General features: G+C 42.6%; 7 protein-coding genes across 7 annotated transcripts; 2 read left to right on the top strand and 5 right to left on the bottom strand.

Moving 5' to 3' along the window:
- Nucleotides 1-159: 159 nt before the first annotated feature.
- Nucleotides 160-1,394, top strand: FA14DRAFT_166768 (putative RIB3-3,4-dihydroxy-2-butanone 4-phosphate synthase; the record flags this gene model as incomplete). The annotated part of the gene is made up of 3 exons (XM_025500043.1): nt 160-195; nt 473-812; nt 930-1,394. 3 exons carry the CDS (start codon nt 160-162, stop codon nt 1,301-1,303), a joined length of 750 nt encoding a protein of 249 aa, XP_025357984.1. The 3' UTR covers nt 1,304-1,394.
- Nucleotides 1,395-1,433: 39 nt separating this feature from the next.
- FA14DRAFT_166767 (uncharacterized protein) lies at nt 1,434-3,341 on the bottom strand (the record flags this gene model as incomplete). The annotated part of the gene is made up of 3 exons (XM_025500042.1): nt 1,434-2,963; nt 3,006-3,172; nt 3,209-3,341. The coding sequence occupies 3 exons, from the start codon at nt 3,339-3,341 to the stop codon at nt 1,434-1,436; spliced, it is 1,830 nt and encodes a 609-aa protein (XP_025357983.1).
- Nucleotides 3,342-5,228: 1,887 nt separating this feature from the next.
- FA14DRAFT_142150 (MFS general substrate transporter) lies at nt 5,229-7,356 on the bottom strand (the record flags this gene model as incomplete). Its single annotated transcript, XM_025497165.1, has 2 exons — nt 6,047-7,356; nt 5,229-5,893 (listed from the first exon to the last, which is right to left on the bottom strand). The coding sequence occupies exons 1-2, from the start codon at nt 6,969-6,971 to the stop codon at nt 5,229-5,231; spliced, it is 1,590 nt and encodes a 529-aa protein (XP_025357982.1). The 5' UTR covers nt 6,972-7,356.
- A 417-nt stretch (nt 7,357-7,773) lies between these two features.
- Nucleotides 7,774-10,830, bottom strand: FA14DRAFT_159618 (nitrate reductase). The gene has a single exon (XM_025498296.1). The coding sequence runs from the start codon at nt 10,679-10,681 to the stop codon at nt 7,844-7,846; it is 2,838 nt and encodes a 945-aa protein (XP_025357981.1). The 5' UTR covers nt 10,682-10,830; the 3' UTR covers nt 7,774-7,843.
- A 607-nt stretch (nt 10,831-11,437) lies between these two features.
- On the top strand, nt 11,438-14,977 carry FA14DRAFT_118856 (nitrite reductase; the record flags this gene model as incomplete). Its single annotated transcript, XM_025496318.1, has 2 exons — nt 11,438-12,259; nt 12,302-14,977. 2 exons carry the CDS (start codon nt 11,438-11,440, stop codon nt 14,975-14,977), a joined length of 3,498 nt encoding a protein of 1,165 aa, XP_025357980.1.
- A 74-nt stretch (nt 14,978-15,051) lies between these two features.
- FA14DRAFT_163441 (uncharacterized protein) lies at nt 15,052-16,530 on the bottom strand (the record flags this gene model as incomplete). Its single annotated transcript, XM_025499820.1, has 1 exon — nt 15,052-16,530. The coding sequence occupies one exon, from the start codon at nt 16,528-16,530 to the stop codon at nt 15,052-15,054; it is 1,479 nt and encodes a 492-aa protein (XP_025357979.1).
- A 950-nt stretch (nt 16,531-17,480) lies between these two features.
- Nucleotides 17,481-23,428, bottom strand: FA14DRAFT_159615 (Sec63-domain-containing protein). Its single transcript, XM_025498295.1, has one exon. It carries the CDS (start codon nt 23,412-23,414, stop codon nt 17,517-17,519), a length of 5,898 nt encoding a protein of 1,965 aa, XP_025357978.1. The 5' UTR covers nt 23,415-23,428; the 3' UTR covers nt 17,481-17,516.
- Nucleotides 23,429-23,604: the final 176 nt, after the last annotated feature.

Below are 23,604 nucleotides of genomic sequence, written 5' to 3'. Positions count from 1 at the left end.
TAAAGACCTTAGCGAATCAAAAGGCTATCAAGGCACACATCTTCATCATCATATGGCAGCAGCTTGATATTCATCGTATTTCTGACATATAAAGCCAATCTTCAAATTGCTGGTGACGACGACGGTCTATAAATTTTGGAGGGAGCCGGCTAAACCGGAATGTCTGTGCCTTACGCGGACGGATTTTTCCCGCGCGTTACGCTTTGAAGGCGCGGCGGCCTGTGAATGCGGAGTCAGCATGAGACATTCATTCATTGAAGGGGGAGTGAAAGAAGAGTAAAAAATAATCACTTTTGCTGACGCACATTAACCGGCTATAAGGTGATAAAGGTGGACTAGGCTTATGCTTTTTATTTTATCCGAATCTTCTCATCACTTCTTTCACTACTTCCACACACAAACAAAAATGTCGCCTTCTGCTCAAGCTTCAACGTCAGCTGCGGGATTGCAAGCTGATCAATCAAGACCAAAGTTCGATTCAATCGATTCGGCAATCAAAGATATCTCAGAAGGAAAATTTGTAATCGTGCTAGATGATGAAAATCGAGAAAATGAAGGAGATTTAATTTGTTCGGCAGATAAGATTACAACCGAACAAATGGCTTGGTTCATTCGTCATACGAGCGGTTTCATTTGTATTTCTTTACATCCAAAATTGATCGAACAAATCAATTTACCAATGATGGTTCCCGTTAATACGGAAAAGAATAAAACAGCTTATACGATCACTTTGGATTACAGATATGGAACCACGACTGGAATCTCTGCGCATGATAGAGCTTTGACCAGCAGAAAACTTGCTCAAACATGGCGTGAAGCCAGAGGTCAGCATGTTACTCAAACCAAGTCAAACGGAGGAGCATCAGCAAACGGAAATCCATCTGCCGCTTTTCATGAAGGTGAAGCGCCCGATCGACTTATCCAACCAGAAGATTTTTGTCGTCCAGGTCATTTATGTCCTTTACGCTATACAGAAGGTGGTGTAAGGAGGAGAAGAGGTCATACAGAAGCAAGTGTAGATCTTTGTGTAGCGGCCGATCTACCACCTGCAGCACTTTTGTGTGAATTGGTTGACCCAAATGACGAACAAGGAGGAATAGCTTCTAGGGATGCTTGCTTTGCATTTGCAAAACAACATTCACTCAAAATTATCACTATCGAAGCTTTGGAAAGATGGCGTGAAGAAAAGGAAGGTCCTCTACCTGCTTCTATCGAATCGGCTTCTACTAAATTGGATCAAGAACGTGGTGTACGCTTAGAGGAACAAGAAGTTGTTGGTCCCGCCCATGCAAATGGGCTCTAAATCTGCCTTTTGCTCGTAAACCTTTGAAAACATGTACCGAATACTCTCAACGGAAGTCTATAATGAAAACAATACTGTTCCTTTATTTTACATGGTTGATAGTGTACAAATGTGTGTATGAGTTGTGAAGTTACAACTTAGCCGCTTTCGCACCCTTCTGGACGACTGTTTTAGCCGTTGTACTTAAGCCTGGAAAGAGTGGTTGCACTTTCTTAGAAGATCGGCATAGAGTGATTTCTTTACGTAGTTCTTTGGCATGCTCGAATGAACGTTCATCTTTGGGAATACCTAAAAGGTCCAACATTTCGTTCATCTTGTTTGGCATGACCGATTTAGAGAGCAAAGCGGCGATTCTTAAAGATTCCATAGTAAGATAAACTGCTCGCCATAAATTTGTTTCATCATCCCGTATTGATTTCTTCCAAGGTTCAATGCTATGCCAATGCCTCTGACTGCTTTCAAGCATATGCAAAATTGCACTTAGTGCCTTGCTGATTTCGAATTGGGCCATATTGATATCAACTGTATCTGCTAAAGGCGAAAGAAGTCGCAAATGTTCTTGATCCTTGAGGTGAAGTAGTTCTGGTGCAGAGATTGTCACTTCATCTTTGCCTTCAGGAATAAGCCTTTGCAATAGCGTGGGTGCCAAGACACGAGACAAGAGGTTTCCGTAATTGCTTTGCAAGTGCTTTTTGCGAAATTCAACAAGAGTTTCATCATTCCAATTAACATCCTTGCCCAGATTACCACCAACTCGAGTCAAGAAAAAACGCAATTCTTCCACGCCAACAGTTTTGAGTGCAATGAACGGATTCACTGCATTTCCTTTTGATTTGGACATCTTACTCATGTTTACCGTCCAATGACCATGTGTGACCAATTGACGTGGCAATGGAAGACCAAGAGCCATGAGAAAAGCGGGAAAGTAAATCGCATGGAAACGAATGATATCCTTGCCTACGATCTGTGTATCGGCCGGCCAACTTCCCAAGACCTCTTCTCCACCCGCTTTTGCTCCGTTCCAAGGATATCCAGAAACGGTAACATAGTTCAGCAATGCATCAAACCAAACGTACATTGTCTGTTCTGAATCGTTGGGCACCTCTATTCCCCATTGTAGTCGCGACTTGGGTCGAGAAATGCTCAAATCTTGTAGGCCTTCATCCAATTCTTGCAATGTCGCTTGATAGCGTGTATATGGGACGATACGTGCCGAATGACCCTTTAGCCATGTCCGAATAGGTTCTTCAAAGAGGGACAGGCGAAATTTGAAGTTCTCCTCTTCCGTCCATTCCACCACATTGCCTGTTTCTATCGATACCATCAATTTGCTATCCTCTTCGCTCTGTTTCACTTGAGTTTGTGTATAGAATGCTTCATCTACAACACTGTACCAACCACTGTGCGTACCTTTGTATATGAACCCGTCCCGGAGCAGCTGATCCCAAAGTGTCTTTACTGTCTCTATATGATCCGTATCAGTCGTCCGAATGAATCGGGTATATTCAACACCCGCCGCATCTGCTAAATCATTGAATCGCTTACTGACCCGATCACAAAGCTGTCTTGGAGATTCGCCCAACTTTTCCGCCGCTTTTTGTATCTTTCCACCATGTTCGTCTGTTCCAGTCGCAAATATTACTTTTGCTGTACCTGTGTTCTGGTTTTCAATTTCTTCCAATGATTTTGATTGTTCCCTTACTTCTGGTGCTTCCAAGATTTTTGAAGGTGACCAACCTTTATGTCTCCATTGATTCCATTTGGCCAACACATCAGCCAATACCATACTTTGTAAATGTCCTATATGCGGTACCGCATTTACGTAAAAGATTGGAGTGGTGATGTAGTATGGCTTTCCGATAAGTTGTGCTTTGACAGGTTTGAGTTTTGCCGGATCGATCTTACTTTCCTCTTTTGACGTTAGCCTACATGCTGTTAGTGAGAAATTTCGAGTAGTGGACGCATTCAGTCTTTCACATAACCTGCTACTGCTTTGCCATCTATATAGAGCATGACGTGCCGTTAATGAGCATAGCATGATCTTCTCTTGTGCAGTGATGGAGGTTTGCGAAGAATTGTTGAAGCTTGATAATACATTAAATTAAAGCTTCTTACGCTAGAAGAGTTGTTTAGCGCGGGCTTCTGTTTATTCTTGTCACGTCAAAAATCCATAATACATTAGAAAGTGTATGCCTTAAAAGTGGCTTCGAGATTGTTATCAATATTTTACTGTGATGATTATTTGAAAATTTATATACGTCGTTGACATATACTGTCCTTACTGATGGATGATTCCCGAGGTTATTTCTCACAAGATGATAAGACCATAAGTCTTGGATCATCCGACGACATTCATTACTCGGCCTGCTAAGCGGGCCGATCACCCCTCGTTTTTTATATAACCGTTTCAGGATGATGACGTCTTGGGCGTAACCACCGCCCTCGAAACGGATTCTGGCATCCGCTCTCTTCTCCTGGAAACAATGGATGCCCATCCGTTTGTATGCCGATATACCTTTACTCATAATCTCTTCTCATCATTGCCCCGTGCACTTCTTTCTACCCGATTGATGGATTTTGCATAAGTCAAGAAACGTATATAAAGTGATTCAATCTGTAAATCTTTTTTGTCCCAACTCCATCATATCACCAAATTCAAAACATGCGCTTTCACACAGTCACCGCCTTATTGATCCCCTTCGTTATCGTGGGAACGTCACTCGCATGCGAGTTAGTAAGAAAGTGAAAGGTGCATAGGTGTCTGTGGACCACTAAGATATCTTTTCCATCCCTTTCTTACAAACAGGACCGTACTCAATTGTGTAAGCTCTTGTACCGGAAACCAGGCTAAAGTTGTGAACGATTGCAATCCAAGTTGTCCTAAAATTTTTCCAACTTGTTGTTCAACTTGCACAGGTGGATAGATTCAAGGAAAACAATAATGATCTATGGATTTTCAAGCTCTATAACTATGTTCAGAGACGTTTGACAAATCCAATCATCTATTACCTTTTATTCTTGAAAATTTTTGATTTGATTCTATCAAAACTATAGTTAGAGTCTATAAAGTCTGAATGTCGTGAAGGAATATGAGGCGTACATGTCTCGCGTGTTAGTATACACATTCTCAACACCTCCTCTCATTCCTGCTCTGTTGCACCCCTCTGTACCGGAAGGAATTTTTTCGAGCATAAGAAAAGTAATATTTGGTGGCATCATTTTGCAAACGCGATCATCCCTATTTTGGAAGACGGATAGACGATTCCGAAATTATAAGAGGCGCACAGAGGGCGGCCATCCGTTGCACTTATCTGATGCCGTTTTCATGTTCGAATACATATAGAGCGTAAGACATTGATTTTTCTCTGTCAGGACCTAATATCATCATATTCAACATCTTGTCTGTGTATCTTAGGTAACGACCTTGACCACACTCAGTGTACGTCAGCATTCAATAACTTCAATTCCCGAAATTCAAGCCATGCACCTTCACAAATACATCGCCTTGTTGATTCCTTTCGTCATCGTTGGAACAACACTTGCATGCGAGTGAGTCAAATTGTAGGATGCGAAACCCAGATTATGGCAGCTAACTAACTTTTCATTTTCCTTTCCTTCACACAGGGAGCAGCTTCGCTGTGTAAAATCTTGCTCCAATCCTGTCGGCGGTTGCAGTCCGCAATGCACCGGTAGTGCTCCGTATTGTTGCAAAAGCTGCGTATGAGTGTTGAAATACAAAGAAAACAACACATCATGATATCTCCATTGCTTCAGTTGTACTCCAAGACCCTCAAGAGATGCAATCATACCTTGCCATTCATTCGTGAAAGATGTTCATTTTAGTCTATCGAGTCTATGGAAAGGGTCTATATAATATGTGTGTGTCGTGAAGAAATATGATACATTAAGAAAGATGGCATTTGTTCTAGTTGGCATCACCCAATGGTAAGAACACAAAAGGAACCAAAAGAGCAGCATTGACGATACCTGAAATCCAGAATTTACGACCAAGAGTTCTTAGTGCTTTGGATCCAGGTTGATATAAGAAGATTAAAGTGAACCAAAGACCACCAACATTACCGCAGCTACCGATAATACCTGCAACTACACCAACATTTTTAGGTCTTAAATGACCGTAAACTGCATAAGCAGCACCATTTGCAGCGAAACCTACGGTTGCGATTGCTACGATGAATCCAATCACTCCTCCTAAAGAAGCTTTTCCGTGATCGACATAAATACCCAAACCAACAAGTAATAAACCTTGTGAGATACCGGTGGCCAATAAAAAGATCACTTTTGCACGAACACCAAGTCCCCTATGACGAAAACGACGGTAAAGGATGTCACAAAGAATGCCGCCGAATGGACGAGCATACAAATTGCACAATCCCCAAGTAGATGCAACATAAGCAGCATCAACGGGACCGAAAGAAGGAGATTGGAATAAAGTCAAAATCAAACCTGGCAAAGCGGCATCCAAAGCTGTTTCCAATCCAAAAGTCATCATATAACTTAAAGCGCACATCCAAACACGTAAATCGGAAAGGATTGCCGCTGCACTTTTAAGTGTAAGAGGTTCACTAACGGCTGTATCGACTGTTGATACTTGTTGTTTATCGTATTGGTTTGCCGTTTCACGGAAATCTGAAACTTTTGCAGGCGCTTTTTCTGTTCTTGCAGGACTTTGTTGTTGTTCTGTATATTGTCTTTGTTCATCTCTGTCTAAATGAACGTCTTCACCATGTGCTACCGCGATTGCTGTTCCGGGCAATAGATGACGCTGAGACCATTTACCGGCGGGATGATCTTTACCGACCAGCATCATTAAAGCTGCAACCACGAACAATAATGGAACGGGCAATACCAAGAAACAAATTCTCCAAGCCAAATGAGGTGTAAGACCAGCTTTGCGTAAGCCTTCAAAGATGTTGATCATCACAAACACAGTCACACCACCACCCATGTTACCCCAACCACCTGAAAATGCATTGGCGGTTCCGACGATTGTTTTATCAAAGAAAGTCGTTGTCCAAGCTTGTGTGGGAACGAAAGTACCACCTAGAATCGAAATAAAGAAACGAACGGCTTCCAAATGACCAATGTTTGACACGAGAGGAACGAGAGCAGAAGGAATGGCACCCAAACAAAGCAAGAAAGCCATAACTTTTCTTGGTCCGAATCGATCAACTGCGGCTCCAGCAAAGATTCTTACGATTGCCGTACCGCCCAAACTTGCAAGGTTAGAATGTGTAATTTGTGCTTGAGTAAGTTTTAGATCTGATTTTACAGCTTCAGGCATCAAAGGTGAAAAAGCAAACCAAGAAAAGAAAGCAGAAAAGAAACCTAAAGTTGCCAACCAAAATGCGATTGAGTAAGGATCCCAAATACGAAAGATTGGAAAAGTAAAACTTTTTCCATTTACAGAATTAATCACTGCTGGTTCCCATAATGATTGCCATCGGAAAGGTAATGAACCTGAACGTGCTTGAAGTTGTGCTTCGGAAACGTATTGTTCTTCCGTTACAATACCACCGGTCGTGAGTCCAGGAGGTGCAACTTGAATCTCATCCGTTGTGGATGGACTGACTTTTTCATCATTATGAGAAGATGATCCTTGTGATCTCTCTTCTCCAGATTGGTATTGGGGGAGTGCGGCGTCAGTCATCTTTATAAGATATCTCTAAGGAGATATTGGATGTTGGAGGGTAATGCTGTGCTTTGGACTATCTTGATAGTACGGTACTGTTTTATATAAAAAGCACAGGATTGCTACAAGGTGACGGTTTGGAGTAATGGTTCCTGGATAAGGAACAAAGTGAACAATGCAACCCAGGAGAGTTTTACTCAACAGATTCCGTTGGAAGGTAAGGAGAAATCACATTTTTGATCGCTTGAATTTGATTGGTGTTTGATTATGATTCTTGTGATAAGTGAATGAAGATAAGGGAATGCATACAAGCCACAAGCCGGAATGTCGAACAAGAGGCTTGGCCCGTAAGGTTGATCAAGCTTATCGTATCTCATGCCGATACGATAAGCTCATCTTAATAAAAGCGAATAATTTGATTGGCTATCAAGTGTTGCAATTTATGATAGATAAGAGTTTAGCATGCAAATCAAGCCAATAGCATATATTCATAGAATGATGAGAGCGATAAGGCACAATTTCTTCGGCGCGGCAATTAAACGAACGAGCCCCGTGTGTGTGTGTGCGTGAAAGAAATACTCCGAAGTTCAATTTCCACTGATATGGTGCCCGCTTGTTTCTTGGCTTTGAATTAGCGCCGGCGCTGTGCTTGCATATTAATAAACCGTTAACACACATTCTTCATGTTTTGTTATCTTGCATGTCAGAGATAAGGATCAATCAACTCTAGTCCAATAAGAAAACCGAATTCTGGGCTTGAAAATAATGAGATTTTATTCTTTTAGCTTATCGGATCATACACTGTGTCAGACATCATTACCAATACAATTTCATAAATATTATATACATCTTAAACAAAGGCTTACTACCTGTATGTACTCAAAAAAAGATTAAAATCTTACAACGCTACGTTCTGTATCCCATCCCAACTCTCGCATAAGCCGTAAAACAGCTTCTTCCATTGGTGGAGGCCCACAAAATAGAGCAATTGTATCTTCGATCGGGTTCCCATCTTTATCATTGATAGGTTGAGGTGCGGGAGGTAGATGTTTTTGTAAACAATCTGATGAAATTCTACCACGTCCCATCGACCATGAATCGGGTAAATCTTTCGCACTTAAGATATGCCAAAGTTTAATTCTTCCTGATGCTCTTTCTACAAGTTGATCCAATTGTCGTCTCGCTAAAATATCTTCTTCTGCTCGATTACAATCAATTATCCAAATATTCGTTTCCGTTGCTTTTGGATCATCGATTAAACCTTTTAGAGTTGACCAAATTGGTGTTATTCCACTGCCGCCTGCAATCATTGCAACATTCTTGATCAATCGAGAATGTTTGTGAACACGCATCATACTTCCAGGCTCGTAGGTAAAATGACCTAAAGGACCTTTCAATTCGACGTGATCCTCTCCCACACGTAATTTGTGTAATGCAGTTGTCATCTTACCACCTTTAGGGAAGGAAGAATTTGGCATATATACTTTGATAAGAATGTCCAAGTATCCCACCAATTCATTTCCACTAAAAGGTGTATAAGCTCGTTGAATCGTTTCAACTTCTTCCGTTTGTTCATCCACCTTGGAGCGTACCCGTACATAAACATGTTGTCCGATTGGCAAGCCGACATTTTGGTCTTCACGGTCCAAAGCAAATCTAAAGACGAAACTATCATGTGAAATTTGTGTTTTGGAGTGTAACATACTCTTCTTCCATTGTTTCGGATGTAAAAATGGTGCATCTTTATTTTCTTCCTCACTTTGTTCTTCTTTGATTTGTGCCCCTTCGGCTAATTTACCAACGTGGAATTCACGCATCATTTGTTTCGCATCGATCGAATGAATCGCCATGAAATCTTCCGATGCATCTTCTCCTGCCACAAGTGTGATACTGTCTGCGCCACCAGGATGTTTGGCCAAAAATTCGGTTCCATCGAATACGTGTCCGTTGACCACGAACCAGGGATTCGTTTCATTGGCGTGCTCCTTCAGTTGTTCGGCTGTGACAATCGTGGCAATCTTGTTCGCATCTCTCATCACGGCGTCTTGGTCCACCTTTTGAGGTTTTGCGACAGGCCTGGCTTCTTCCACTTCAGCTTGTGAGTCTTTCTCAAAGATGGGATAGCGAGAAGAACGACCTTCTTCGTTCAATCTTTGCATCCAGCCACCTGAAACATTACCAGCCAAAGTTGGATGTTCGAAAGAACGTAATTGATCGCTTTTTGCATTAATAGCAACTCTGAACCACCAATTGTTCATCATTGACATTGCATTCCAATACATATCTCTTGGCATTTGTGCTAATCCTTCATCCGTTGCACGAACGGCGATTGAAGATGCATTTTTGATTTGATCACATGGAATTTGTGCTTCCCAAAAACACCATGTGAAACTCATCTCTGTTTCTGTAAGATCCAAAGTACCAAAGAAAGGATGGTTCTTGATCGGTTCGATGCGGTACAGATCTTCGGGCCATTCCAGCTTAGCCAACTGCCATGATTTCCCTTCGTCAGTTGTAATCTCAACACGATGAACACGTTTGCCACCTCCTGTATAAGCATATCCGGCCACCTTGATCATTCCATCGTTCTCCTTTTCTGCTTGGTGGAAATCGATTTCTTGATCATGTGCTGGTACAGTAATTGCTGCGTTGACATTTAAGTCATTGATAATATATTTCGGATCATACCACCAATGTTCTTCTTTTCGTGCAGCGTCTGCTGTAACTTGAGTAGGTAAAAGTTTGTTATCCCAGAAATGTAAATAATGCTGAGATTCTTGATCTGATACTTCGATCCTATTCAACCATTTTACCATCCTTCCTCCAATTTGACCAGGTACAACAAGTCTTAGTGGGAAACCATGATCGGGCGAAAGGGGCTCTCCGTTCAAACCCCAAGCCAACAACATTCCTTTTGATCGATCGCGCGCCCATTGTAATCTTTGTGATGTTCCGTATTTGCCTTTTGGTAGTTCATCTGCACCTTCAAAGATAACATGTCGTGCTCTACCAGGAACATGTCTATCATAAGGAAATGCTCCGATTGGTTTGATAGGCTGACAATAGTCCAATACGTCAGCCAAATAAACACCTGTGAACAATCCATTTGAAACACCTGCAGCGCCCCAATTGAAACCAAGACCTTTTGTGACCATATTTTGTTCTTTTCTTCTGTTTCCTGCACAAACCAAAGTGACAGGTAAAGTGACAGTTTCAAATTTTTCCTTTAAATCATCAATGGTAAAAGACATTTCTCTTTTGACTAAACCATGAATTCGTACTGCCCATTCTTTTCCTTCTTGTTGTGATACTTGAGGTGTTGCTCCGTGAGAACGTACGTAAAACAAAGATTGTGGTGTAAGGAAACCGGCTTTCCATAGATCTGTCAATGGTGCTTCGACATTATAAGGATGTTTACCCGTCAAACGAACCATACGTTCATCCCGTGCAATCCAAGCATCTGGCGTACCTGCATCCAGTGCCAGAGGTTGTAATGATTTACCACCTGTTGCATTTGGTACATGAGGTAAATAAGATTGATATTCATCTGTTGATTCTCCAGAATAATTTGCTAATGCTTTTTCTATACTTTTGTTCAAATTTTTCTGTTCTTCATATTGTCCTTCATCGTCGCTCAAATGATCACTAGGTGTCGTAGGAGCGGAAGATTGAGGCGGCGAAGAAAGTGTAGAAGATGTTCTTGAAGATGAGGCTAATGATGATGACATCTTTTGTGTTTTTTGCGGGGATGATGATGGTGATCAAAAAGAGTGCGAGGAATGTTCCTATTGTCATAAAATAAAAACACCGATAAAGAATATGTCATACCCCTTATTGAGAGGCGCAAGTGGCCTTCAGCCTTAATCGGCAAGGTTTGCATATATAAAATGCAAATCTTTCACTTTAGCGTGCGCAGCATTTGGTCATCCTTACATTTACGAAATTTGTATGCATGCATGGTAAAATCAAACATTCCATCTCTGACCAATCAAATCATCAGATGTAGACGCCGAAACGATAAAGGATCAATGATAAAGATAACATGACAACGGGACTTAAGATTTCAGTTGAGTACATTCCAACAGATAAGGCTTTAATCGTTAGCCAATCATAAACGCGCGTTAGTTTATCTTTTCTTATCACTGATGAGTTTAAATAGGAGAAAAGACTGATGAAGTACCGCATAGATAAGAATTAAACTAATAAAAACGCGCCTTGTGCCTGAACAAAAGATAACGAAAGCATCATCATCATTCCGAGTGAAAACAATCAAATTTGAAAGCATAAACGAAACGGCATAATGGGAAGCGGGTTCTCCGCGTTGCAGATTATATGTTGGGGCTCATGCCAAGAATGTCTTGATTGGAGGAAAAGCTACTGTAGCTTGAACACTTACAAATCTCGTTGAATTCTTCTCAAAACTCATTCCCGCTCCAACTCTTGCTTTCTGTCTCCCACCATCCATACCTCTCACACAGGCAATCATGGCTCCTGTTCCAACAGAAGTGATCTATGATGCTGGTCAGAAAGCAACTAGCAATGGTGATCAAATAGCACAAGCCATCCATTCTTTCGATCCAAAAATCCCTTCCGCACAAGATACAATCGCATCATCTTCTCAAAAGAGATACAAAAAATGCGTAGTTGTCGGATTTGGAATGGTGGGAATTGCATTTGTGGAAAAACTACTCAAGTATGATCTCGAAGGCGGTCGTGATGAATGGCAAGTGGTCGTAATTGGTGAAGAACCTCATTTGGCATACAATCGTGTCGGTCTTTCAACGTATTGGGAGAAGACCAGTGTGGAAGAACTCTACTTGAACCCATTGGAATGGTATTCAAGTCATGCTCCCGGAAAGCTCTCTTATCATACATCTGATCAAGTTGTGGGAATCGATTCTGTTTCCAAACATATTAAAACACAAAAGGGTCATGAAATCGATTATGACGTTTGTGTTTTAGCAACCGGTTCAGATGCTGCTTTACCACCTTATGTTTCTCGCGAACGATTCCAGAAGATTCGTGGTGCTTTCGTTTATCGTAATATCTCCGACTTGGAAGCAATGTTGGCATATAGTAAAAAACGTCAAATCAAACGTGCTGCCGTCGTTGGTGGTGGTCTATTAGGTTTGGAAGCAGCAAAAGCACTATTGGATCTAGAAACTGTTGAACAAGCAATCATTGTTGAACGCAACCAATGGGTACTAAGTCGTCAATTGGATAGCGAAGGAGGAAGAATGGTTCTAGATAAAGTACGTAATCTAGGCGTTGAAGTTCTACTACAAGCCCGTGTTCGTGATTTGATCGTTGAGCCAATCGACGAAGCCACACGCAAATCAGACGAGAAGCCACATTGCACGGATCGATTGACAGGTATCATGCTTCAAGGTGCACAAGATGGATCAACCCCTGATTCACCTTATGATTTGGACATGATCGTCTTTGCCGTAGGAATCAAGGCTCGTGACGAGTTAGCAAAGCCATGTTCAATCACTACAGATCGTCGAGGCGGTTTTGTGGTTGATCATCATTTACAAACAAACATTCCGGATGTCTATGCAGTTGGTGAATGTGCTTCTTACAAAGGTGAAACATGGGGTTTGATCGCTCCAGGCGTTGAAATGGCAGATACACTTTCTTGGAATTTAACAGAAGGACCTCATCATCAAATTCGAACAATGACACCGCCAGACGTCAGCACAAAGTTAAAGTTGATGGGCGTTGATGTTGCTTCATTTGGTGACTTTTTTGCCGATCAAGGTAAATTATCAAAGCCTTTACCGGGAACAAGCAGAAGAGGAGGTGATGACAAATCGAAAAACATCCCAATCGAAAAGCAAGTCAAAAGTATGACATACCGTGATCCATTCTCAGATGTATACAAAAAGTACATCTTTACAGCTGATGGAAAGTACCTTATCGGTGGAATGATGGTCGGTGATGTAAAAGATTTCGTCAAATTGGTTGGAGTCTGCTCGAAACAGAAATTGATCGAAAAACCACCAGCAGAATTCATCATCGGAGCCAAAAAAGAAGGTGAAGAAGAAGGTGATGATTTGGACGATGATGCTCAAATTTGTTCTTGTCATAACGTCAAAAAGGGTGATGTGATCGCTCAAGTGAAGAAAGGGTGTCATTCGATCGGAGAGATCAAATCTTGCACTAAATTGGGAACAGGATGTGGTGGTTGTATGCCTTTAGGAACATCTGTTTTCAACAAAGCAATGAAAGATGCCGGACAAGAAGTTTCCAACAACGTTTGTCCACACTTTGACTATTCTCGTGCGGATTTGTTCATGATTGTCAAATTCCGTAAATTGAAAGATTTCCCTTCAGTCATGGCATCTGCAGGTAATAAGGCAAGCAGTCTTGGGTGCGATGTCTGTCGTCCCGCCGTTGGAAGTATTTTGTCATCGTTGTACAATGACTGGATCATGCAACCTAAATTACGTCAAACACAAGATACAAACGATCGCTTTTTGGCAAATATGCAAAGAGATGGTACATACTCTGTCGTTCCACGTCTACCTGCCGGTGAAGTCAGTCCAGACAAGTTGCGTGTTCTAGGTGAAGTGGCAACCGATTTTGGTTTATATACCAAAATCACAGGTGGTCAACGTATCGATATGTTCGGTGCAAAGAAGCAAGATTTACCTGCCATTTGGACACGTTTAGTTGACGCTGGATTTGAATCAGGTCATGCATACGGAAAAGCATTAAGAACGATCAAGTCATGCGTTGGTACAACATGGTGTCGTTATGGTGTAGGAGATTCGGTCAAATTTGCCGTTGAATTGGAAAACAGATATCGTGGTATTCGTGCTCCGCACAAATTCAAGAGTGCAGTTTCAGGCTGTAATCGTGATTGTGCTGAATTTCACAGTAAAGATTTCGGTGTTTTAGCAACGCCAAAAGGTTGGAATGTTGTCGTTGGTGGAAATGGTGGTGCAAAACCAAGACATGCATGGCCTTTAGCAGAAAATGTTACAAAACATATGGCAGTCAAATTGATCGATAGATTTTTGGCATTATACATTCGTTCCGCCGATAAACTTCAAAGGACCGCAAGATGGATTGAAAGCTTGCCCGGTGGTATCGAAGAACTCAAATCAATCATTGTAGATGATAAGCTAGGACTCTGCGAAGAATTGGAAAAGGACATGCAAGAATTAGTCGGAACTTATCATTGTGAATGGGCAATGGTTGTTCGTGATCCTGAACGTCAAAAAGCATTCCGTCAATTCGTAAACACAGATGAAACACAGTCTTCGGTTGAAAAAGTTGAAGAACGTGGTCAATCTCGTCCAGAATACTGGCCAACAGATGCTGCTCCACTCAAGTTCAGCGTCTTGGATGTCGTCCAAACGGCTAAATGGGATTGGCGTATTATGTGTAATGCAAGTGACGTTGAACCAAGCGATGAAGCAACTTCCAGTGCAGTTGTGAAATACGGTGATGTTCAATTGGCCATTTATCATGTTCCTTCCAAAGGATGGTTTGCTTCTCAACAAATGTGTCCACATCGTCGTGCAAACGTCTTGGCTGATGGTTTGATCGGTGAAGATGAAGCAGGAAACCCATACGTTTCATGCCCTCTTCACAAACGCCAATACAACTTAGATCCAAACGTAGAAAAGAAGGGTGGTTTCTGTCGTTCAGATGCCGATTATCAAATCATGACATTCAATTGCAAAGAAGAAGATGGTAAAGTGTTGGTCAATTTGCCAGAGACGGAATCTTTGGATGCAATCCTTTCTACCTCCAAATGGATGATCCGTAAAGCAAAAGAAGAGTCACACATTCTTGCAGGTGGTAAACCGGGCGATATCTCACCCGATGCTCCAAACGGTTCCCCTGCCATGAACAGTGGAGTAGAGATTGCCGGTATCAAAGACGAAGTCACAGCAGAGGGCAAAGAAGAAGAGAATATCCACCAAGCACAAATTGCCGCTGGCAAAATCCAGGCTAAGCAACAGAAAGCTTCTTGTGGTGATCAAGTGGACGGTGGAAAGCTAGATTGGTAAATAAGTTTTGTTCATGTATTATACTTTCAATCATTAATTGATAAATGTTGTCTAAAATACAGTGTAGAGTCAGCTTACCTGCGACCATCATTGACAGCAGCAGTGATACTGTCGCCCAGTGAAATGGCAATGAAATAGGCCATCACCAAAAGTGCTTGACCAATCACATCAACAAGACTTGTGATGAATGGCAAACAGTAGATATCGGGATCATAGTCGAATCGCCATAATAACAAAGTGAACACATGAGCGATCACTAGTGCGCATGAAAAGGCAATCGAGCATACTGTGACAAACAGTAAAAGGAATGGGATTCCAAACGTCATTTGGCCGGTAAAGCGAACGAAAAGAATGAATGCAGTCGTGACAACCATTCCAAGTCCGAATAAAGTACAAGGCGCTAGCCATCCCTCTGTTGGGCCTCCGATATCTTGCAACCATTGAGGTGCAAATCGTTCATATTTGTCAGAGATCCAACCAGATATCCCACTTCGATCCCCACCGAACATGAAGAATCGTGATCGTTGTCTTGCATTTGGCTTTGCATTCCTGCCGCTGTGTAACGCCGTAGAAGTACGTGAAACAAAAATTGCTGCAACAGCACCCGGCAAGCCAGTCAAAACAGGTACCAATAAGGCAAAGCCTTCAAACTTCTGTACGAATGTGTCCAAAACGATTCCAGCACCCGAGCTGATAAACATTGCAATCAACAAGGGGATCCAACCGGACGAAAGAAGTTCCCTGACATAGGCATTACGATAAGCTGCCAAAAAGAACATTGCACATGCGCCTGCCAATGCCAGTAAGATCACGGTTGCCAAAATTGTACCTTCAAACCTTGCCATGAAGGAAGAGAATAATCCGAGCAATGTTAGCGTCAACAGATCACCTAACGAACCTGCCAAGGGTGAAGCAATATTGTCCGGATTCATACCCATTTGACGGGTAACGACCACCAAAGCGCACATGAAACTACCAAGAATTGCAGAAGATACTGAAGCAGAAAGCATGGCTGTTGCAATCACCAAAACGAATTCGAAATAAGAGTTGCGTAATTTGAGCGAAGGATCGACGGGAGGATGATGGTGAATGACTCTTCGCGATGAGAGACCTGAATTTACCAACTTTCGTATTAGCATCGCTGGAGCGGCTGTGGCAGAGGTTCCCAAGGATGAACTACTCGGTGAGGGTGCTGGAACATCCTTTGCAGGCTCAGAGCCTGTCCCAAGACCTAGCAAGAATGATAAGATTCCAGCAAACAAAGAGACGATCAGTGCTTGTACTTGCAGAAGAGCCAGATTGCCGAAAATGAGCGTCTCTCTCGTTCTTCTCACATCCAACTCTCCAATATTGGCGGAGGTGGACATACGCAAGGACAGATTGCCTTCCAAATTACCTTTCAAGTTCAAAAGAATCGGGATCAAGATAAACAATTTGTCCACTCTAGTGAATACGGGCCATTTTGCCAAATGAATCAACAGTTCTCCCGATAAGCAAAGACTGACCAGCGAGAGCGATAGCGTAGGCAATGCTTCACGAGTAATCTCCCACATCTGTGCAAAAAAGCCTCTCCGGTTTGCCCTTCGATTTCCTCTTGCTGCCGTACCTGCGCGATCTCTAAAGACTCCATCGCGAACATCAGAAGGTGTTATTGAATGTTCTCTTTCTGTACCACTACCTTGTTCTACGCCAGAGATTGAATTCCGTCTTTGTAACAGATCATCTTCTTCGTCGTCTTCCAAATCTTCACGTTTTGTTGATGTAAGGGTACTCTTTGTACCTAATCGATTTCCTCCTTCGTACTTCGCTCTTCTATTCGCTCGATCGTCTTCATCGCTTAGTCTTGACACTAAGCCTGCCGCCTCTTCTGATTGATCTGATCGAGAAGATCCTTCGGATTTACCATCATCTGCAGGATTGTCAAATGGTGAGGTTCCTATCGATTCGGCCGCATTGATGATTGATGTGGGATCACGTTCGGCCAGAGAGTAATTTGAACTTTGTCGTTCGTGAGGTGGTGGAGGAGATGTCATACTATCGTCTTGGATTCCGGGAAATCCACTGCTTTTATTCTATCAACCAACCCTTCAGCAGCTAGGTGATGGCGTTAGTGATCGAAGTATGCTTTTCCCTACTTGGTGAAGTCAGGGGATATGGTAGGAGTTCCTCCTATGGTGTAGTAGAGGTTGCTCTCCAAACCGTGTATGAGATTTCCCCTTGAGATGAGATCAACCAATCTTGCGTTGAAATCCTTATGATTAAGGGGTCTAATATACCTTTGATTCTGCTCTCATATATAAAAGGGAGGCTATGATCGTGTGATTGACAATAAAAGTCAGTGTTGCTCTTGAAGGCGGAAAGTAGTTTAAATTTCTACGACTGAACAAATTTTATACTGCTAAAGTGCACTCAACTTCATATGCAAAAGACAGGATGGCCAAGACGCACGCACGCATGCTCACGCGTAACGCCCCCCGCCAATACACAAAAGCGGATCCGTTGAGTTGGTAAAAATGCATTTTGATGGGATCTGATATGTTTAATGTACATGATGTGATGGGCCAACATCTGTAAGAATGATGGCTTCTATTAATGTAAACATGTTTAGACGTAAAGAATCTTTCACTTCGATACACTCTCCTTCGGTCGACTTTATATCATCATCATCCCATTGCTCGTTATTCTTGGCAATCGTTTTGGCTCTAATAAATTTTGCTTCTCCAGGTGTTCGAATGTCATGTTGTTCGGAAAAGTAGATAGCAAGCAAAAGTGCTTTCTGTTGAATTGCAGTTAGGAATTGATCATTTGATGCTTCACCACCCTCCTTCTCTTGCTCTTTCTCTCCATTCCCTTTTGCCTTTCGTGCCAATCTTGGCACGTCAAAGCGAGCAAGCTGTTCTCCTGGTGTACAACTTCTAGTTGCATCCAAAACGTTCTTGATTGCATTCTCGTTCGAGATCGCTTTCTTCTTGCCACGCACATCACCTCCTGTCAAGCTAATCGCAAATTTCTTGAACGCTAGGGTGACCATCAATCGCTTTGCTGTTAAATCTGAGTCAGATTCAAATAATTGACGAAGAGCCAAGAGGCGAGAAAAGCTGTTGAGAATTGAAGATAAAGAAAGTATATTGGATTTGCTAAATGCAATGCCCAGTTGTGAGCAAGTAAGAGATCCTGAATCTTCTATGATGCATCTCGTTGTCAAAAGCAATTTGACCATCTCCTCTACTAGGAAGAGCAGCCTTTCTTGTATATCATCTTCCTTTCCGCTTCGTGCTCCATAGTAAGAAGGATTTCTTTGCATTCTGTAGCGCAAATATGTCCATTGCATCGCCTTCAAAATATCTGCACGAGATTTGACTTGGCCAGACTGTACTTGTCGTAAGATAAACCAAGGCAAGATCGAATCTTCTCTTGAAGAATGTGCGCCATTGATATCTTCGTCCATCAATTTGGACTCCAGCACTAAACCTCCATTCACCATCCTTCGTAAAAGAGCGGCTTGATCTCCTTGACAAAGGATGAAGCAGTGATTTGGTCCAAGTTCTAATTCATCTCCAAGTTTTGGATTTGGCGCAGCTGCAAAGGCTTGCATACGTAGAATATCCGTCAAAGGATAATCAATCAATCTTGCATGGCCAATCCGCTGTTGTTGTGATGCGATTGAGGTCGCAAATAAGGTTTCTGCTTGCATTTGAATTTCATCCAATCGCATAAACTGTGTACTCATAATCACGACGCATTTGCAGTAAACGTCATCCGGCAACGTCCAACAAGATTCTCGACTGCAGATCAAAACTCGAATCACTTCTGATTCATACAACGCCAAGACCATTCTTCGATCGCTGGGTGACATTCCTTCTGCAATCACACCAATTCCTGCCAATAGTACTTCCGCAAGTCTTGTATCTTTCAACGCTGCCAAGTAGGGTGCTAAATCATTTGAATTAGCTCTTGCTCCCATGAAAGCGGTGACGTCCATCGCTGAAGCTGCTTGTCTTGCTAAATCACGAGCGACACTCAATGTTTGTGCGCGTGAAGGAACAAAGACCATTGCTCTCTCAACACTTCCAACGCTCTCTTTTATGCGATCATAGGCTGGCTTAACCATGGATTTGAGCAAGTGCAGCGAATGTGATAGATCAAAAGAGACTAGAGATGTTTGCAAAGGGGTTGGCCGATCACTCATGCCAAAGTTGTACACATCCGAAGGGTCCACCTTTAGCCATGATTGCAGACTTGACGCATTCTCCAGATTCACAGTTGTGGCAATCCATCGAACCGGTTTTTGGGACACAGCTCTACACAATTGACTGATCACCAGCTCATATCTTGCGTCGAGCATTTGCACATCCTCCAGTACAATCATATGCAGCAAAGAGAGCCATCCTGAATCTGGTCCTTCTTCCATCATCGCTTCATCGATAACTCCAGGTACTGTGAAAATTACGCGAGGTCCATCCAAATCAAGATTATGTAGGATATCCTTTACTTCCTTTGCCAAACCGACTCGAAGTCCGATAGCCATTGATTGTAGCGAAGTCATTGCTCTGTTGGCCAATGAAAGAGTTGGATGGACAACAAGCAAGACTGCAGGTCCATCGATCTTTTGAACGGCGCGCAAGATCGAAAGATAGGTCAATGTCGTTCTGCCTGCACGATGAGGTATTGAACATATGATATTATTCGTCATATCAGTGAAAGCATTGAATGCTTGGGTTTGCAATGCATTGAATGTGGTAAACTTTGTAGCCAATGTTTCACCTGCAGGTCCAATTGTAGTGAGAGATTGAGATGTTTGCAACAATGGCAGATCAAGTAATGGCATCGGTGCTTGTGGTGGATCTGCCATCCGTAAATCTTCAAAGGGAATGAAAATCACATCTTCTGATCCTAACCAACGTTCTGAGAGCCATCTCAAAGATACACCAGAAGCACTTGCGATGGCAATGTGGTCAATAGTGAACGAAAGCAATTGCTTTTGTGCAGAACGTGGATGAAATAGAATTCGCTTACTCTGCAAAATCTTTTCTCCATCTTCATCTTCGATCCAGACATAGAAGGATTCTGTTCCGCCTCCATTTCGATCGGCATCCTCCCAGTCATAATCTCGCATAACGAAAGCGTCAAGACGAAGAAGATCGTACGTCAAAGGCTTCAATTTGTGCTGAATCTTTAACATTGGGAAACGATTTGCAGCTTGTCGAATCGCATCGCCATGCCTTGCATTGACTTTACACAATGTTGCCAAATCATCCTTTGACATCTTTGCAAGATCTTTGATTTCCACCTCTTCAGCCCATCGACTAAGTTGATGTACCATATCAGGACGTAAATTGGATTGAGCAAGTGGATGATCAAAAGGCCATAAGCGTTTCTCGATCGATCTCGCAAGGCCCAATGCAGCGGCTGCTGTACCTGCCCAATGTCTTGTCAATGCTGTTTCGAATAATGCACGCATTACCCGCCCTGCGTTTTGTGCAACATAACCTGAATCTGACACCAATGCAAAGTCATCGATATACAGCTTCGAAATGAATGCTTGCAGTAAAAGATTGGTCTTTCCGGCTGGTGTATCGGTCGCACCTTCGATTTCACATGGTACTTTCTCTTGCAGCTTTTTCAATTCGGGAATCTCATTCTCTCTCGGTAAGATTTGCTCGAAATCGGTTGCTTGTCCGAACACGGCCAAGAGATCTGCTTCAGTCATGTTGTTTCGTAATTTCTCATTAAAGACTTCCACAGTTCGATAAGTGATGTAGTATCGAGCTGCAATCCTTCCAAGTTCAGTGATTGTCAATTGACCCGATTGTTCATCCAATTCAAGCATACCACATTTTGTCAGATATTTTGCAGCTGATGTGATCTCGTTCAATCGTTTGGAGCCCAATTGTGGATCTTCCATTACCTCATCGGCCAACATACCATATACCAATGGATTCCTTCGCATTCTTGTGAACAGATACGTGTAAGACAGCCAAGTTACACCATCAGCGATACTATTCACCGAGCCCAACGCAGCTTCTGCGTTCAAAGCATCAATCATACCAGTCTTGAATTTAGATTCGATTGGATGTTGGGATGTGATGGCGTCAACGTAATGCGAAAGCTTATCATGCGAAGTGATGATATAGCCGACACCGACTTTTTCATACTGCGGGCGACCGGCACGACCAAAGATTTGCAAAACATCCAAAATTGATAGATCACTAAATCTTCCTAACGAGGCGTCATAAATATCCGTTCCTTTGATCAAAACCGCATATGCTGGCAAATTGACACCCCATGCTAGAGTGGACGTACAGCAAAGTACCCGTGTCACCCCGGCCTCGAATAATCTTTCGCTCAAATTGCGATCCTTTCGAAGCATACCGGCATGATGAATTCCGAATCCTGTCTCGTACAGCTCTTTCAGCTCTCGATTACGACTCTCAGCAATTTCTCGACGGAAGCCATCAGGGTTTCCTTTATCTCTTGCTTCAGTTACAAGATCCAGTATGCCTTCTTCTCTGCATAAGTCACGCATACCATAAGATGTCTTTACCGTCTCCTTTCTTGCATGCACAAAGATCATAACTTGATGACCTTGTTCGATAAGCTCTTGCAATTTCTCAAATGTGGCTTTGTCCATCCTTTGCCGTGCGATTGGTGTGTTTGTCTTTCCTTTAACACCCAAAAAGTGTTGTTCAAGTGGAACAGGTCTGAAGGATGAGTCGAAGAAGAACAAACCTTGATAACGATTAACGCGAAGAAAGTCTGCCACATCTACGTAGTTTGGCAGTGTGGCTGATAATCCCACGATCCTGATCAGCGATTGGCTCGATTCCACCAACCTCAATGTACGTGCAACGATTGTTTCAATAACAGCACCACGCTCTTCATGCAGTAAATGCACTTCATCAATAATCAACAGCTTCACCTTGGCAGCCAACTCCCCTTCACCAGTTGGCTTTCTTGTAACGACATCCCACTTTTCAGGTGTGGTGACAATCATTTGCGTTTCAGCAATTTCCTTTCGCGTCATTTGCATATCTCCCGTCAATTCTCTCACCTTGACGCCAAGATAACGTAATCTTTTGGAAAATTTGGCCACAATTTCAGATGCCAAAGCTTTCATTGGAGCAACATAAATAATCTTGAAATCATCGTATTGTATTCCAAAGCTGTTCTCCACGCCATTCGGTCTTGAAACAGCATTTCCTACGATTGCCTCGGGCGTTCGAGCGTGCATTTTGATGGTACGCAAAACCGTCAACATGGCTACGTCTGTCTTACCTGCTCCCGTTGGAGCACAAACCAAAAGATTTTCATTGCTGCCATATCCCAGTGGGTACACCACACTTTGCAACCTATTGAGTGATTTGTAGCCAGGAAAGGCTCCTTTTGCCATAGTATCCATCTCCGTAATCGGTACAAGACGTTCATTCGTACGCATAGGTAGTTGTTTCGGTGGTGGAATTGTGACCTCTTCGTAAAATTCCCTGTCTTGCCGTATAGTACCGGTGGGAAGTGAGAATTTTGACCCGAAGGCGTTGAGTACATTTCCGCCACTTCCAGCAGCGAATACGTGAGGATACTTTGGTTCATCGGTAGCTGCCCTATCCGAAGTGAATAATGGTCTCTCAGCTGCAGCGGCCAAGCTTTGAGCTCGCAGCATTGCCATTTCTTCTGCAGTATATTGCATATTTTCATCTTCCTCTTCTTCAAAGTGATGATGACCACGAGCACGTTGAAGCTTTCTCTGTTCAGCTCTTTTACGTTTATTTTGTTCGATTTCCTCTTTTGTTTGAATTCTAACAGACGATCCAGGAGTGTATGGCTTTGAGCTGCTAGCATGTGCATGTTGAAGCTCTCTTCCATGATGCATAGCGCTCTCTATGGGAGTTGCTAGACCTGCATTTGCTAGACTGTCAGATGCAAATTCTCGGGCCGGTACCTGACTTTCTTCGTTTTTGAGGTCCGCTAGTACTTCTTTACGCTGCTTCACAACCTGTTCAACCAAGTCCAACCTATCAAATCCCAATGTCTCGGCTAAGAAGATACTAATCTCATCATCCGTTGATCCTGGCTTCTCCAAACTTGATCGAATACTAGCCAGCATACTGTCGTATAATGCTGAGTCATGATTTGATGTTTCCCTTGCAACTTCCCGAACTTTTCTTGCTACCTCGCTTTGCTTGCTTCTAGATGGTCCAGCTTGAGCATTTGTGTTTGTGCTTGGAGCATTTTTGCCTAATATTTCATCTATGATTGGCGATTCTTGACTCCATTCTACACCTTCTGGCTTTTCCAATTCTTGTTCTACTGGCTGAGGCGTTAAGTCTATAGCTGCTCGGATTGCAACATTGAGCAATTCAGCATCATCTTGATCTTGTGATATTGACTGAAGATTATCCCCAGGATTGATCAAAGATCTCAAATGTCCATTGAGATCCATAATGACCATCAATGATCACGCTTGGAAGAAGAAAGGCTCTTAGCATTCATTTGGATATTCGGAAAAGCTTGCTGCTTATTTAATACACTGCTTATTACTACTGTGTTTGTCCGCTTTGGCTTCTTTTAGCGTCAAAAAAGGGACGATCGACGTAGGCAGTTCATTTTTTTAATAGGAATGATTAGATTAC

Source organism: Meira miltonrushii (genome assembly GCF_003144205.1).
Source record: "Meira miltonrushii strain MCA 3882 unplaced genomic scaffold FA14scaffold_1, whole genome shotgun sequence".
Lineage (NCBI taxonomy): Eukaryota > Fungi > Basidiomycota > Exobasidiomycetes > Exobasidiales > Brachybasidiaceae > Meira > Meira miltonrushii.
Note: the sequence above shows the minus strand (reverse complement) of the source record. Positions and strands in the feature narration are given on the sequence as shown.

Excerpts from the sequence above, each read along its gene's own strand:
- FA14DRAFT_159618 (XM_025498296.1), bottom strand. The coding sequence starts at position 10,681 with ATGTCATCATCATTAGCCTCATCTTCAAGAACATCTTCTACACTTTCT.
- FA14DRAFT_159615 (XM_025498295.1), bottom strand. The coding sequence starts at position 23,414 with ATGGATCTCAATGGACATTTGAGATCTTTGATCAATCCTGGGGATAAT.